The 16,944-nt window shown below is 40.0% G+C and overlaps 2 protein-coding genes across 4 annotated transcripts in view; one reads left to right on the top strand and one right to left on the bottom strand.

Moving 5' to 3' along the window:
* Positions 1 to 16,944, bottom strand: part of HIVEP2 (HIVEP zinc finger 2) — a 216,236-nt gene that overhangs the window by 125,270 nt on the left and 74,022 nt on the right. The gene's annotated exons all lie outside the window — the stretch shown is intronic.
* Positions 5,638 to 6,101, top strand: LOC128053055 (ubiquitin-conjugating enzyme E2 L3-like). Its single transcript, XM_052645485.1, is given in 2 exon segments — positions 5,638 to 6,031; positions 6,034 to 6,101. Coding segments are annotated over 2 exon segments (462 nt in total).

Here is a 16,944-nt window from a genome sequence, read left to right on the forward strand (position 1 = left end):
TCTAGGAGAGACACTGTTCCCACAAGAGTAGATCCCCAATATGCAATCCCCAATATCACTCAGAATGCATTTTTGCAGAGAAACTGATACCCAGTTTGTAACTTCTTGTTACTAATACTGCAAGTACGTTACAGGTCAACTCAGCTTTTGTAACTCAGCAAAGGAATATAAATGTTATCCAAGAAAACTGTTTAGAAGTTGAGGATCTCTTACACGCACATAGAGGGGCAAAGAAACTGGAATCTTTACAAGTAACTAATTTCTGTTTAGCCAAGAGCTGTTGGAAAACCTAGTAACTTCTAGACAGATACATTTGCTAACACATAGCTCAATTAAATGCCTTCATTGTGCTCTTGATTGCCTTTTCTAAGGATTGCCTCTTTTGGAATTATAGCCTTCAATTCAATCTCAGCCCCCCCAAATTTAAGATGAGAAGGGCAAAACTCACCACATTTACAATCTGTCACTCACATGAATAACACTTGATCATGTTTTTCAGTATTCTCCTTTTCCTGAACACCCAAATCCCAAAAGAACAGATTCAGCCAATTCCATTACATACTGCAATTAACTTCCCAAGGGGCTGAGATACCTATCTGAGTTATCAATTCTCACCTCACAGAATAAATATATATGCATATATATATATATATAAGCTAGAGCTTAGAGTTGAAAAATAGACTCTTCAAAAATAGTTTCCTCTAGCAAGAGTTTAATTATACCCTATTTGGTTTTGGTCTTTGTTGCTGTGGGTTTGTTTTTTTTTTTCCTTAATAAGAAAATAAGCATCTTAATAGTCACTATTGCTCTGGTAAAACCAAATCTCCTCTAAATGATCCCAGGTATCTAAAATGCTACCATTTTTTATAATTCAAAACAGAACTTGGACCTTTTTGTTTTCTATTATATTTCTAATTGCTTCTTCAGTTAGGATGTGGGGTGGCATGTATGAATGCTGCCCGGAGAATTATAAGAGAAGGCTGAGGGAAAGACATAAAAATCCTAATTCATTAATAATTATCTCCCCAAAGGCATTAGGGTTATGCTACTAACTAGTGAGAATTTCAAATTATTGAACTGAGAAGAGCAGAAATAGGAAAACTTTTAAAGACTGGTATTATTGTTCGTTTTCTCTTTCACTTGGTTCTAAATCCTTAAATAATTAATACAGCAATACTTAATAAATGCATATGAGGCTACCACCTCTCTTCTCTTGCAGTTTAATTAGATGATTGACTTCAGGCATACTATAAATTATAATGACAATTTAATTACTTCTGTAATGTGCACACTTAAAAGATTTATAAACAGGAATAGAACAGCCCAGCACACTGAAAAGAGGCACACCAAACAAAACGAAGCACAACCCAGGCAGATGACAGAGGCAGTGCATTCTGGAAGAGGTGAGCCAGAGGGGCGTCTCTTGCTTCAGTGCACATCTACTCCACGGCCATACGACAAGCTATGAACAACCTACACAGGCTTCTCTATAACCTCAACTGTCTTTGCAGGGAAGGAGTAGGCCTCCCATATTTGTGTGTGTGTGTGTGTGTGTCAGCTAGGCCACTGAGCCTTCCCAAGAAGGCCTCCTCTTGCAGTGAAAAGGCACAGACCTTTGAGAGCGTCAGTTCTTGTTCTTGTTCAGTCGCTAAGTCGTGTCCGACTCTTTGCGACCCCATGCACTGCAGCACACCTTCACTACCTGCTAGAGTTTGCCCAAAATCATGTCCACTGAGTCGGTGATGCCATCCAACCATCTCATCCTCTGTCGCCCTCTTCTCCTCCTGCCCTCAAAGTTTCCCAGCAATCCTTCTTTTGTCATTAGCCACCAGTGACTTTGACAAAGGTAACCTCTCTGGGCTTCAATTTCTTCAATGTAGAAAGTAAGGAAAAATCTCTTGTTTGCAGGGCTATGGTGCAAATTAAATTACATAGACAGTTGGGTGCATTGGTTAAGAGGCATGTTCTGCCTCTTATTACTGCTAGAACCTTAAGCACATTATCTAGTCTCCTTGTACCTCAGTTTCCTCATCTAGAAAGTGGAGATAAGATTAACTTTCAAAATCTTGTTGGAGAACTAAATAAGTTAGTACAGTTAGCCATCCATATCTGTAGGTTCTACACCCAGGCAGTCAACCAATGGAGGATTAATAATCAGGAAAAAAAAAAAAAACCTCCAGAAAGTTTCCGAAAGTAAAACATAAATTTGATGTGCAATGGCAACAATGTACATGGTATTTACATTGTATTTACGATTTACCTAGCATTTACAATGTACTAGGTATTATAGGAGGAGAAGGCAATGGCACCCCACTCCAGTACTCTTGCCTGGAAAATCCCACGAACGGAGGAGGCTGCAGTCCATGGGGTTGCTAAAGAGTCAGACACGACTGAGCAACTTCACTTTCACTTTTCACTTTCATGCATTGGAGAAGGAAATGGCAACCCACTCCAGTGTTCTTGCCTGTAGAATCCCAGGGACGGGGAGCCTGGTGGGCTGCTGTCTACAGGGTCGCACAGAGTCAGACACAACTGAAGTGACTTAGCAGCAGCAGCAGCAGGTATTATACGTAATCTAGAGCTGATTGAAAGTAGAAGACTCTGTGTAGGTTACATGCAAAGTCTACATCATTTTATATAAGTGATGTGAGCATCCACAAATGTTGGTATCTGCAGGGGTCCTGGAACCAAATCCCCAGGGATACCCAAAGGGTGAGTGAACGCATAAGGACACCCTCCTGGCACAGAGTAAGTACTCAGTAACTGTTAGCTATTAATAATTACCAAGCATAACCATCAGCACACACTTCCTTTTCCCCAACCCCCAGCTACACAGAGATTTCCAGCAATAAAGAGTTCCTAAAATTCCATCTCCACTGTGAAGCTTTCTTTCAGAATTAGGTAACAGCTAAGTCCTTTATTATCTTTGTCCATATCTTGAATATGAATTACATAAACATATGTATTCAAATCTTTTATATGAACTATTAATATTATATAATTTAAGGATTACTAATAAAGTATTATATAATTATATATTAAATATATTAGGTATCATATAATATCTAGGAGGCTGTCTTCATAAGGCACCCGTAGCCTTAGGAATCTGTCTATGCTATCAAGTACTTAGAACATATTCGGACAATCTCAAAAGCAATGTGTGTTCTGATGTTAATGAGAGGGAGGAGAACTATTGGGAGGTCTCACATGTTAAGCTGTACAAAGGGCTTTCTTTGCATCTTTAAGGTAAGTCTGTCCCTTAACTGATTTGACCATATAAGGATTTTATTTTAGCCCAACAGGGTTAAAGAACAAGGAGAGACAGCCTCATATGGCTAACTGTCCCTTCCTAATGGCTAAAACATTGTTCCTCTTTCCCTTGAACTGTCTTTATAAAAAGGTAGAAAAAAAGATAAAAATCTGACTACAGTGTTTTGATGAGGATTTTCAGTTTTCTTCTCTGAACTCATGCTAAACTAGAAAATGGGAATGATGGAAGATGGGGACAAGTGAGATCCAGCGGGTTAAGAGAAATCTTGGACAGGGCTATACTAAGTCCAATATCCTAACCAGCTCTAGTAAAGTGTGGTATTAACATTCTTCTAAGTAGCAATTGGTGTAAATATTTACTTGAATCAAAATACATTTAATTAGAAAGCACATTGCCCACTTAGAGCAAAAAACAAACACTTTACTTATTTGCTATTATAGATTTTCATTTGTCCTCTTTTTAAATTTTGCATGCTATTAAATATCAAACTTTGTTAATAACCTTACAGAAAGGCTGTAGCCAAAACTAATAAATACCTCACATTCATGAGTATTTCCTACTGTACAAGTGAGAAAATCGTATATACTCTTTTTTTTTTTCTTAAGCTATCACTGATATTTATCGCTATGGCATCCAAATTACTGTACATTTGGTCAAAGATAAAACAAGTATCTGGCTTTATCTGCCTTCTACAAGCCAGCTGTTATCATCACAGATTGACTGCAACAGATATGCTTTTGAGACACAGAACCTGAACACCGCATCTCTGATTCTTCCTCCACCCACTTCTGTGACAGCTTTGGTCAGCAACAGCTGCAGCTGATATATTACTCGACTTGTTTGAGAATGTGGCATAAATATAGAGATGAGATGACATAAAGCTGTGAATACTAGATATAGCTCTTTAAAAGTTTTCCTGAGCTAGGAAGAAAAAAAAGGTATGCAACGAAAGGATTTGTATGTGCCATTAGTTACTTTATGCTTTCAGTAACTAACACATAAATAGTGGAGAAGCAGCGTCCAAGAGCTGCAAGACACCCTAAGGGATTTAAGGATCCCATGTGAAATTCTTGAAATTTTGTGCTAGGTCCTTTCTGGCTTTAGTTTTTTGGTTTTTCTTTTTTTTAAAGAAACTCAATAGTCTCAGGGTCATCCATGTGAATAACCCTACTTCAAGTCTCATATGTTATCATCTTATACCTCTAACTGGCACAATTAGCAAGAGAAAGGAAACATGTGTTGATAATCTTAAAACTAGAAAGACATCTCGTTGCAAGACTGCTGTGTCAGTAATTTCCATTTTCAAGAGTTACACAATGCTTAAACAATAATTATCCTCCTGAGCCACAGTTCACTAACCTCACAGTGCGGCTGATGACTGATGAAGGGTCAAGAGGGTAGCAGACTTTGGGTGCACAACACTTCAATCCTTTATCAAAGATGGCGAGAAGCCATGGAGTACGATAACGGAACAAATATTTCCTTTACCCTGTAGTCCATTCCTTCCTCTGACTGGCTAAAGCTTCAGTCCACAGTTCACAAGAACAAAACTATGCTCTATCCTTCACAAGACACACTTTAAAAAGCGGGTCATGTAATTCATAGGCCAAGCAAAATGTCTGTAGCCCTGAGTTAATACAGTAGCTATAGGTGTATCTGCCTCCTTATGCTAAAATAGCTACTAAAAAGTCCATAAAGGGATTCCTGAAACTTAACTTCAGCACCATTTGCACAACTGCTTCACTAAGACACGTGCCCATCTCTAAAGGCAATTAAGCCTTTCAGTATGTCCATGAGGAACATACTGAATGTTCTTATCAGAGGAAGCATTTAATATATAGCAAACTACAGTATTATTTCCAGTTATGTGAAGTTAAATCATCAAGTCACTGATATAAATTAATTCAGAATCAAAGAGATACATCTATTTTGAAAGAAAACAGAGAGCATATTAATCCAAACATCTGGAATTCTGGTAAACTGGATGTGTCATCGTAACTGAGAGTTAATAAAAAACATTCAATGCATATTGAAGAAAAGTCTTATTATAGAACTCTGTTGCTTCTATAAATATATCATTTTCTCCTTTTTTGGTGTGATTCTGAACATCTACTCAAAATGACAGAATAATGTAGATTTAGATAAGGTAAACCCCAGATCAATGATCCTCAACTGGGGTAAGGCTGCTCTCAGGAACCTTTGGCAATGTCTGGAGACATTTTTGATGGTCAAGACTGGGAACAGGGGACAGGATACAATCAGTGAGCGCTGGGGCTGCTGTTGCACCTCCTGCAACATGCAGAACAGCCTGCCCACAACAAAGCACACTCCAGGCATTCTGGGTCAGCAGCAGCACCAGAGCCAAGATGGCGGCCAGCAGGAGGCTGATGCAGGAGCTTGAAGAAATCCGCAAGTGTGGGACGAAAAACTTCCGCAACATCCAGGTCGATGAAGCTAATTCGCTGACTTGGCAAGGGCTCATTGTTCCCGACAACCCTCCCTATGATAAGGGGGCCTTCAGGATCGAAATCAACTTTCCAGCAGAGTACCCCTTCAAACCACCGAAAATCACGTTCAAGACGAAGATCTACCACCCGAACATCGACGAGAAGGGGCAGGTGTGTCTGCCGGTGATTAGTGCTGAAAACTGGAAGCCAGCAACCAAGACCGACCAAGTCATCCAGTCCCTCATAGTACTGGTGAACGACCCCCAGCCGGAGCACCCGCTCCGGGCTGACCTAGCCGAAGAATACTCCAAGGACGTAAAAAATTCTGTAAGAATGCTGAAGAATTTACAAAGAAATATGGGGAAAAGCGACCTGTGGACTAAAATCTGCCGCGATGGATTCCAGCGACTGTGAACAGAGGCCCCGAGCAGTAGCATTGAGACAGCCGCAAAGCACGACTCTGTGGAAAATTGACACGTGCCACCGCCTGGCGTCTGCTTGTGGCAGTTACTAACTTTCTACAGTTTTCTTAATCAGAAGTGGTCTAGGTAACTTGTAAAGAGAGGATTAAAAATTTAAGATGTTCTAAAAAAAAAAAAAAGCACAGTCCAGGCTCAAGTGTCAATAGCACCAAGGTTGAGAAAACCTTAGTTTAGTTGTTTAGAAAAGCCAAGTTTAGTGGTTTTGAAAAGCCAAGGTCTAGTTGTTGCTTCAGGAAAAAAAAAAATGCACTGTTACCAACTTCTCTAAAAAGTAAAGTGCATGTAGACAAATTGTATTATGGCTAATTAAAATTTTAGTGCATTAAAAAATTATTTGACAAACATATTGTATTAACTATATGAAAATTTCTTATTCAGAGTAGAAAATGATTTCATAGAAATAATGCATTCAAACATAATCCTAAAATCAATTCAATCTCTACCCATTCCATGCATAAAATAATTCTTCCAATTTTAATTTGTTCTCAATGTTTTTAAAATTTCAAAGCACTATACTGAATTTTCTCTGATCACTTGATTTTTAATGACAAATAGGACAACCAGGATAAGGAGAAAATCAAACTTTTAAAGCTGTGTTTAATCTCAGAATATCCGACCCCCCAAAGTAAATACATATTATGTAACAACCAACATTTTAAAATGTACAGTTGAATCAACTCACAATGGGAAGACTTACATAAATCAAACTAAGGTTTAGATTATATATATTAGTCATTTTACTTACTAATTTCAAGTTTATCAACACAGTGACCCCAAAAAGGCCTGGCTTAAACGGTATTCACACTACTAATCTCGCATCGCATGTGTCTGACCACTGAGCAGGTGTACCGTAGGTGTACTTCCTTCCCAACGAAAAAGACAGACTGACAAATTCTCCTACAGAACACTGATCCAAAATGGCCCTTCAGAGAAATGAGACACAGTCTTCACTCAAGGCCAGGAAGAGCCTGGGGTCACTTACCACCCGCAGCAGCAGCAGCCAGGCCAGTCCTGAACAGCAGCAGGTTAGTGCTCTGAGAGTCACGGGAAGAGCAACCCCACTGGGTCTCCACCAACACCCTTCCCTTCCAATCAGCATGTGACCCACAGCTCCTCTGGGATTCAGCACCAAGGTTATCATAAACATAAACCCTTGTATACAGCAGAGAAGGACCATGTCCTGGAAGGAAGGACGTCACCACCCAAGTCCAGGAGTTCTGCTGTGCCCCTGTCTGGATTCTTTTCTGGGAGCCAGTCAAGGAGTATCTCCGAGGCACGGTTCCCATTTCTGTAAAACAAGGGTTGTCGTGAGGATGGAAAGAAAGAAAGGTGTATAAGAGAACTCTGCAAGGTGCCAAGCACCATGAAGCATGTGGGCTTGTGTCCAGGAAGAGCTACCTCAGCCCCACACCTTCCTTCCTGTCCCTCCACATGCATACTCTGTTCTAACCACCCTTCCCTGGCCCTTTCTCTTCCTCTCAAGAGACAGAGCATCAGACTCAACCCCAAATTCCATCAAATAGAGCCTGAAAGAGTACAAGAGACAGTACATGTCATCACTTCAACACAGAATGTTTATTTCTTTAATCTGTGATTCAGTGCAAACTTTAACCCAGGCCTTTTTGGGGTCACTGTGTTGATAAACTAGCAGTTAGTAAGTAAAATTACTAACATATATAATCTAACCCAGTTGCATTATTCCAGTTAAGCTTCCCAACAGCCCTACCACGTAATGAAATTAGCCCTATTTTACAGTTTAGAAAACTCAGGCACAGAGATTTAAAAGCTTTCCCAGTTTTTACCCAGCTGGAAATGAAGGAACCAGGACAAGAAGCATGACAATTTAACTCCAGAGTCCGCAATGTTGACCACTACCAAGAACAGTCTCTCATTTTAAGAATAAAGTGATTTATAAAATCAATGAGAGTTTTTGTAAAGTAAACCTCACAGGGTGCAGATAGCCAAATAATGCACAATCGACATAAATAGGCTGAATCTTTTCTCTTCATCAACCTCCGCATCACCTCTTTCCCTGACAATCTCACACTCAGTCAGGACACCAAGAGAACAAAGGTCCCACCAGTGAACCAAAGGTCCCAGCAAACCAAATTTTCTTAAGTTCAAACAGAAAGTAGCTTCTCCATTGAGATAGACACAATCATCTCTGACACAGCAGAAGTAAATTGCTGGTGTGTTTGGGGGACAATGCAAAACAGTGAATACAAGAAAACAATAACAACAACAATCATAATACAGGCTTATTCACAATACCTCCCAGCTTACAGAATGCTTCCATATATATTATCTCAACAGATCTAGCTCATCCAGACATGAGGGCAGAAGATTTGCAAGAATAGGAAAGAAAAAGGCAATTCAAAGGTCAACATAACTAACAAGAGAGAACTACTATCTTATTTTTCCAGGGCCCCTGGTTATTCCAAGGTCAAAAGTGCAATTCTGGAGCTTCTGAAAGGCTGGAAAAGAATACATATCTTTTGATTTGAAGATAATTTTGAAAATTCTTATTTTTCATTTAAGGAAGACAAGGGTTTTATAAAAGTAATTTCTATGCAACTTTATATTGCAAAATTAAATTCTAAAAATACAGAATTTACCTTATGGAACACAATATGTGATAGATTCACAAACTAAAATCACAGAAACATCTATTTATAAAAGTAAAACTGAATATGCTTACATTCACACAAAGGGTGTGGCCCCTCCATTTTTACTTATCTCCCCAATTACTGTGAGGGCTTCCCAGGTGGCACAGTGGTTAACAAATCCACCTGTCAATGCAGGAGATGCAAGAAGTGTGGGTTTGATCCCTGGGATGGAGAAGGAAATGGCAACCCACTCCAGTATTCTTGCCTAGAGAATCCCAGGGACAGGGGAGCCTGGTGGGCTGCTGTCTATGGTGTTGCACAGAGTCGGACACGACTGAAGTGACTTAGCAGTCACTTAGCAGCAGCAGCAAAGGAAGATACCCTGAAGAAGGAAATGGCAACCCACTCCAATATTCTTGCCTGAGAAATCCCATGGACAGAGGAGCCTGGCAGGCTATAGTCCATGGGGTTGCAAAGAGTTGGACACAACTTAGCTCATACACACAGCCCCCTCCCCACTGCCAATTATCACATCCTCTTGAATGCGTACAAATGACTACATTGCCAGAAATGACTTACATTTGCCTGTCTTCCCCAAGCCTCCAATAGGACTTGGTACATAGTGGAAACTCAACTAAGGCACAAACTGGTTAACTGATAGAAATTAGGCATTAACTCACTACTATAAAATAAATAGTCTTTAAAAATATATGTATGGAGACAGTAACATGGAAACTTACATTGCCATATGTAAAATAGGTAGCCAATGAGAATTTGCTGTGTGACTCAGGGAACTCAAACAGAGGCTCTGTAACAACCAAGAGAGGTGAGATGGGGAGGGAGATAGGACGGAGGTTCATGAGGGAGAGGACATCGGTATATCTATGGCTGATTCATGTTGTTGTTTGGCAGAAACCAACAAAATTCTGAAAAGCAATAATCCTTCAATTAAAAAAATAAATTTTTAAAAAAGAAAAATATCTTGTTGAAAGCACACAAAGAAGTAACCCTAAACTCAGCTGAAATGCAACTTTGAGCAAAAGCAAGAAAGTGCTAGTCATTTAGTCATGTCCAACTCTTTGCAACCCCATGGACTGTACCCCCTGCTCCAGGTTCCTTCATCCATAGAACTCTCCAGGCAAAGGGCACATTTAATGCGGGCACAACAAAAATGCTCTTTTTGGATTTGACAGCTCCTAGTCATTCAGCCCAGTGTTACACACAGGGAGCAGTCCTCTAAAACTACTGTGGTATCTTCTGAATCACTGCCATCACCCGAGAAAACCCCAGGAAGTGGTTTGATTGAGTAGCTGGACCAGTGTGAGGAATCAGCTGATGGGTCTCACACATACACACAAGCCAGTAACAATAGGGACATTGTGAAACCAGGAATAGCCTTCTCTTATCTTTAGTAGTTTGAGAAATAATTTCTAACCCAGTGAGTATATAACCTGGGAACAAGTCAGATGGTTAATTATTCACTGAGAGTTTAGTAATTAATCTGCTTTAGACCAAGCATGGTGGAACCTGAAAAACATAAAGATGTCCGAGATCTGGAACCACAAGTCTCTGAAATCATGTCCAAAAAGCGGCAAATTTCCCTCAACAGTTATGACCCAATCAAGAACAAAGCCCCAGTTGCAGGCAGCTGCTGGTAAAAATTAATCAAAATGGACTATGATTTTATAAAGTCTTTCAAACTGTATTTTACGATACAAAACGATGCCTTCTTATTTTGTGCAAGCAAACGGGTAGTGAAAAATCATACTACTGCTTGGTGAAACAACAGCTGCTGATGAATCGGGATGACAAGCCAGTGACCTCACCAGGGTCACCAAAGAACATCACAGGATATTAATGAAAAAGAATTTATATCTTTACCTGAAAACACAAGGGAAAAGTCCAAGTCATCCTACCAAAGCATAACTAAAGAGATGTTAACGAATAAAGTGAAAGTTGCTCAGTTGTGTCCAACTTTTTGCCACCCAGAATACTGTTCTCCAGTATTCTCCTAGAGAACAACATTGTCCAGGCCAGAATACTGGAGTGGGTAGCCTTTCCCTTCTCCAGGGGATCTTCCCAACTCAGGGAACAACTCCAGGGAACAAACTCCTGCATCGCGGGCGGATTCTTTACCAGCTAAGCCACCAGGGAAGCCCAAGAATACTGGAGTGGGTAGCCTATCCATTCTCCAGCAGATCTTCCTGACCCAGGAACTGAACCGAGGTCACCTGCATTGCAAGCAGATTGTTTACCAACTGAGCTATCAGGGAAACCCTACCTAAACACACGGGTCTGAATTGAATATTTCCTCTTTCCCTGAAATTGAAGTCAGCCCCTTTATGGTCAATTTTGAAGAGGTGCAGTAATATTTCATACAGTATTGTGTTTCTTTGTGCATGCTCAGTCGCTTAGTCGTGTCTGACTCTTTGTGACCTCATGGACTGTGGCCCATTAGGCTCCTCTGTCCATGTGATTTTCATACTGATGCATAAATTTCCCATGCTACATTTTCAGTGTACCATCATTACCCTGATGGTTCCTACCCTGTTTGATTGAGGTACCCTGAATCTACTGTTTCTCTTTATTCTCAGTCTCCCCAGTCCCAGCTTCTGTAGGTATTAATTCCTGAGGGATCTAACTAGGTCACACCAGCAGCCACAGGACACAACATTGCCAACATTCACATCAGCAATGCTCCCCTAAAAGGAAGAATTTGCAATGCCAATCCTAAAGCATTACATAGCAAACCTTTTTCCAGACACCACACAGCTTGGACCCAGCATGAGGCTGCTGTGTAAGAACAACAGAATAAGATTCACCTGCCTTCAACACTCAGCAGTACATCCAACAAGTGTCCTCTCAGTTCTCCCATGCAAAGCTACAGCAACCTTTTGGAAAATCCTTTGCATTATTCACTAGGAAAAAAAAAAAAAAAAACTTGCTATTTACCCCAAACAAGATATTTATAGAAGCAGACTTTTTTTCTCATCTCTACTTTTCCAGAAGAAATGGATGCCTTGAAAACAAGCCATTTATGCAAAGTAGTAAATTCTGAGATAGACTGAGAATTAATCCAATCACAGGCATTATCTAGAATAATGCTCTTCACCAATAGTTGATGTACACACTGATTACCATGGGCTACTAAGTGCTATTTATGTCATTAAAAATAAATTTAAAATACTGTCGGTGTTTTTGAGTGAATTGTTTGAAAACAGTTAATCCCTGAATGGAATAGATGATTACTCTTAAATTTGAGCACACATTTTCCAGCCACTCTGGATTAAGAGGAATTTACCATTTCTATATACACACCAATGTATAGCATTAGGTTCACATGTGAAATGAAGAAACACGCCTGTGATTCTCTCCAGCACTAGCTCTTCCTGTCCAAGCCTATGGAAATTTGAAGAACAGCCTCTAAGAAAAACATAATAAATCAACAGGTTTATAAAAAATAGATGAGGTGTTTCCTAGCTTCAGAATTTAAAAAAAAAAATTTGACCAGTAATTCTTCTTCTTGCATAACAATGGATAATATCCTTCTAAAATACTGCATTTTCAAGGATCTGGACAACAGCAAAAAGCAAACACATTTGCACCAAATCCCTGAGCAGTTAGCATGACTTCTGCTTGGGATGGGAGGACACACTGTACTTAAATTTACTCACTACAAATGGTTCCCCTCCACTCAGCCATTTGCTATTAAAAGAACCAAGCTGTTCCGAAGATAAGCAGGAAGTGGATATTCAAAATGTGTAGGCGGGATATTTTCATAGAGCTCCTCTAAATTCCTAATACCTGAACAAACCAAACCAAATTAAAAACCCGGCTCAAGCTTTAACCTCAGTTAATAATTAAAAAAATATATATCCGTTTATTTCTCTTTTCAAATATATATGATTATACATTTTTTCAAAACTTTTTTAGTAAGATTGCTTACAAATGTTTGCAAAATTCCACCTCATCATAAGCCTAAATTTCCATTTTCAGATTTTTTTCTCCAGTTCAGACTTAAGAAAGATACACCTATTTGGTTGCTTTTTTAAAATCTCTTTTGTTTCAGGTAAATTAGTAAAACAGTTCAAACATTCTTATTGTTATGAAATCAACATTTTGGGACATCATGCTCTCATTACTGAGTTATAAGGCTATCTGAGTATGCACTATAGGCTAGCACTGTAATGACTGCCATGGGATCCAAAAGTTAAAGTTATAATCCCATGCTTAACAGCCAACCACGTAGTAGCAAAAGGCAAGATATGCAGACACAAAACAATTACATTCCTTTCTGAAGGGTACAGACAAAAGTAGAAGGGAAATCCTTAAGGAATTTGGCAGGCACAGAAGGGGGAAGGACACTGAGGAGAGAAGAGAGGGAGCAATGGCCTGAAGACCTGAATAAACACAGCCCGTTCACAGAATGTTAAGGAGGTAAGAAGACACGATGAGAATTAAAACTGTCTGGTAGGACAGGTTTGGCGGTCACCTGTCCTGACATCTTCATTTAATAAACAAGAAACCGGACTTAAGGTGGTGAATGAGCCCACAAAAACTTTGAAGCAGCCACTGGAAGCTATTGACTGGGCTCTGAGATGCAGAGGGGCTTTGGTGAAATGTCACTGACCTCATGGAGTCCAGAGTGGGGAGAGTTAGACAGAAAAACAAACACAAAAACAATTAAATCGATCATTTCAGATTCTGATAAGTTCTATCAAAATGGTGTGCTTTAAGATGCATTAGAGATGAAGAGAAGAAACTGCTCAAACTTGGGTCACAGATGGCCTGTCTGAAGAAGGAATGCTGGAATTGAGATTTGAACAAGAAAAGGAGCCATAATTCAGAGGATGTGGGTTAACAGCATTCCAAGCAGGAAAAAAACAACTAAGTGCAAGAGGAGAACAGCTTAGCAAGTTCAAGGAACAGAATGAAGGCCGAAAGGTTGAGCCTGATAGGGAATGGGCAGTGTAGAGAGAGATGTGGTCAGGACAGCAGTCTTGCGGAACACAATGAGAAGCTTACATTTTAGTCTAAGGGTAATGAAAATATACTGGAGAATCCGTGACAAGGGAATGTGTTATATGATTTATACATAAGAGGCTACTCTAGGGAGTGCGGGGTCAGGGAAGTGAGCTAAGAGCTTTTGCAGTAGACTAGGCCAGATGCTGGGGTCTTGAACTGAGACTATGGCAGAGGAAACAGCAAGAAGACTTCTGCTTCAGCATTTATTTTGGAGAGAGAGAACCAAGGGACTTGCTGCACTGAATGGGAGGCCAGAAGGAAGGAGATGAATTCTGGAATTTGGGCCTAAGCAATGGTGGGCATGGCAGTTCTACTTAATGAAATTGCCCGAGTATGGTGGGGGAGCAGAGCTTTGCAGGCGGATATCAACAACTCCTTTTTGACTTTCTTAACTTGGATGTGTCCATCAGACAGCCTAGGGCACATACTAAGGAAATATTTAAGTTGGGAACTTAGGAAAAGACCCATTCACAGATATAAAACTTTGAAAATTATCAACATACAAATGATATCTGAAACCATGCAACTATTGAGATCTGCTAGAGACCTTAGATAAAGAAGATAAATGGATTTAAGGTAGAGCTACAAGGAACTACAACACATAGGCGAGGGCTAGCAAAGTTAACCAGATCATGTAGAAGATCAGTTTGAGGCAGAAGATGCCCTGGTCTCCAGCTGCTGTGTGATGAAAGCCTGCACTGTGGGGCAAGAACAGGGGTGAATGGACCACAGCTCTCAAGAACGAACAGCACCAGGGCAAGTGAGAATGACTTTCAACTGAGTACCACTAATCAAAGTCATTTAACTAGGGAGGAGAAAAATACTGTGTGAAATACAGAAAGGCTAAGTAGGCACTTTTGAAAAGTCCTACTATCGGATATGTCACATGACATCTCTACTTGAAAAGACGGGCATAAAGATATCCTAGTGACCCCACTGACTGCAGCCTACCAGGCGCCTCCATCCATGGGATTTGCCAGGCGAGAGTACTGGAGTGGGTTGCCATTGCCTTTTCCATAAAGATATCTACAAAATATCAATTTTCCATATTGTGTTCTTCTTATTAAATATTATCATCAGCCTTCTTTCAGTTTTGTGAATACTTAGAAGTCTTCCTAATCATCTTTTACCTTATTGTACTTTCCAATAGGCATACTAACAATCTCTAACAGTACATACATGTCTAATTATTTTTAACCAAGAATGTCCTCTTTAATTATTCAATTTTTATTACCTGGCCAGTTAACTATAGTAAAGAACCAATGAAGATTATAAGGTCACAATGTAAATCAATATTTCCAAAGAGTACCTTAATAAATAAAACTTTAAAAAATTACCCAGATGGCAATAACACAACATTGAGTTCAGAATTCAAATTCCATTTCAGAAATATTTCCATTCAACACCACTTAGAATTTACTTCTCTTGTTCGTCTCCCTAAAACGTTTTACTACCCAAGTCTAAATTGTACTTCAGTCCAATATTTGCATATCATAATACCTGTGGTAAAATTAAAGAAAGTAAAGGAAAAAAATAGAGTTTGGCAGTTGAATCCTTCATATTCCTACCCTGTACCTTTGAAAAGTGTTAGTCACTCAGTTGTGTCTGACTCTTAGCGACCTCATGGACTGTATCCCACCAGGCTCCTCTGTCCATGGAATTCTCCAGGCAAGAATACTGGGGTGGGTAGCCATTCTCTTCTCCAGGGGGATCTCCTTGACCCAAGGATTGAAACCGGGTCTCCTGCACGGCAGGCAGATTCTTTACCATCTGAGTCACTAGGGAAACCACCCCATACATTTACTGGCCCCTTAACGCCAACATATGGAAAGCACTAGAAAAAGTTAAATACATACCTGCCTCCTAAGAAGTATACTATCATCTCAGGGGGCATGTACTATTATAAGGGGGTCAAAAACAATGAGGATTATAAAAATACTTTATTTTACAAAAGAATATTGCAACTATTCTTCCGAAGCTTTTGTCATTGGAAAGATGCACCCTTCATCATGGAAACCCAAGTTAAAGGATTCAGGGTCACAATTTTCAAACAGATGCCAGATGTGTGTGTGTGTGTGGCTTAAAGTGAAGCCCCAAGGCAATGCAACACTCTTGTAATACATTATTTAACTAATCCTTGTGCATGTATTTCCTACATCATTTTTTATAGGAGTGGAGGCAATTCTTGATATTCTAGACAATTGTCAGGCATATTTTTTACGTCATTTAAACTTCTGCTACAGTAAACTCCCTCCCCAAACTGTCAAAAACCAAATCACACTGGCTTCAGTACAATGAGAAAACGATGGAAACAGAGTGTACTCTAAAATCACAGTAACACAGACTCATTAATCATTGCATTGCTCACAAACGGTCTTGATTTTAACAAATAGTTCAAAGCACAGCTTTATCTCCTTCTGTATACAGCATTTCCCTGGAACTATTTATGTCTAAATGGTAACAAATCTATACATATTCATTAATATAACAAATAAGGAGACATTTTTAAACAAGTTTTTGGACCATTAGTTCCTCTGGGTGAAAAAGGAAAGTGTGTTTCAGCCACACCTTCTTGGAGAGAGTGTTGGTCCTGCCAGTGGTCAAAAGCCCTCCAGCAACTATTGCAAAACAAGCTTCTCCAAGTCCCAAGAGACGAGCAGGCATTGAGGGTGACATCAGGGGAGTACAGAGTGTTTTCTGTGCTTCCTCAGATGTCCTGGCAGGAGACAGACTTGTCCCAATCTAGGAGAAAATCAGCCAGGAAATGTGTCTCCGTCGACAGCTCTAGGTCACAACTTCTCAGCAGTTCTCAGCAGACAGAAGGGTGACTGCAAGGAGGCCGAGAGGCCTTGGTAAAAGCACATCAACCACATCACCACCCTAAGTACAGAAATCACGGGGTTAGGAGGGGCATGGGGCTCCACGGCCAGGTAAGGCCATGGTACACTACAGAACACCTTGCACTTGAACTCAGAAGCCCCTGGTTTCTCTTCCTGGCTCGGCCATTCACAAACTGTGTGACTCTGGCCATGCCTTTAACCTGTCTGATCCTCTGTTATGTCATTTATAAATTTAGAAAGAGAGCAATATCTGTCTTGTCCACCACATGGGTT

Source organism: Budorcas taxicolor, chromosome 9, assembly GCF_023091745.1.
Source record: "Budorcas taxicolor isolate Tak-1 chromosome 9, Takin1.1, whole genome shotgun sequence".
NCBI lineage: Eukaryota > Metazoa > Chordata > Mammalia > Artiodactyla > Bovidae > Budorcas > Budorcas taxicolor.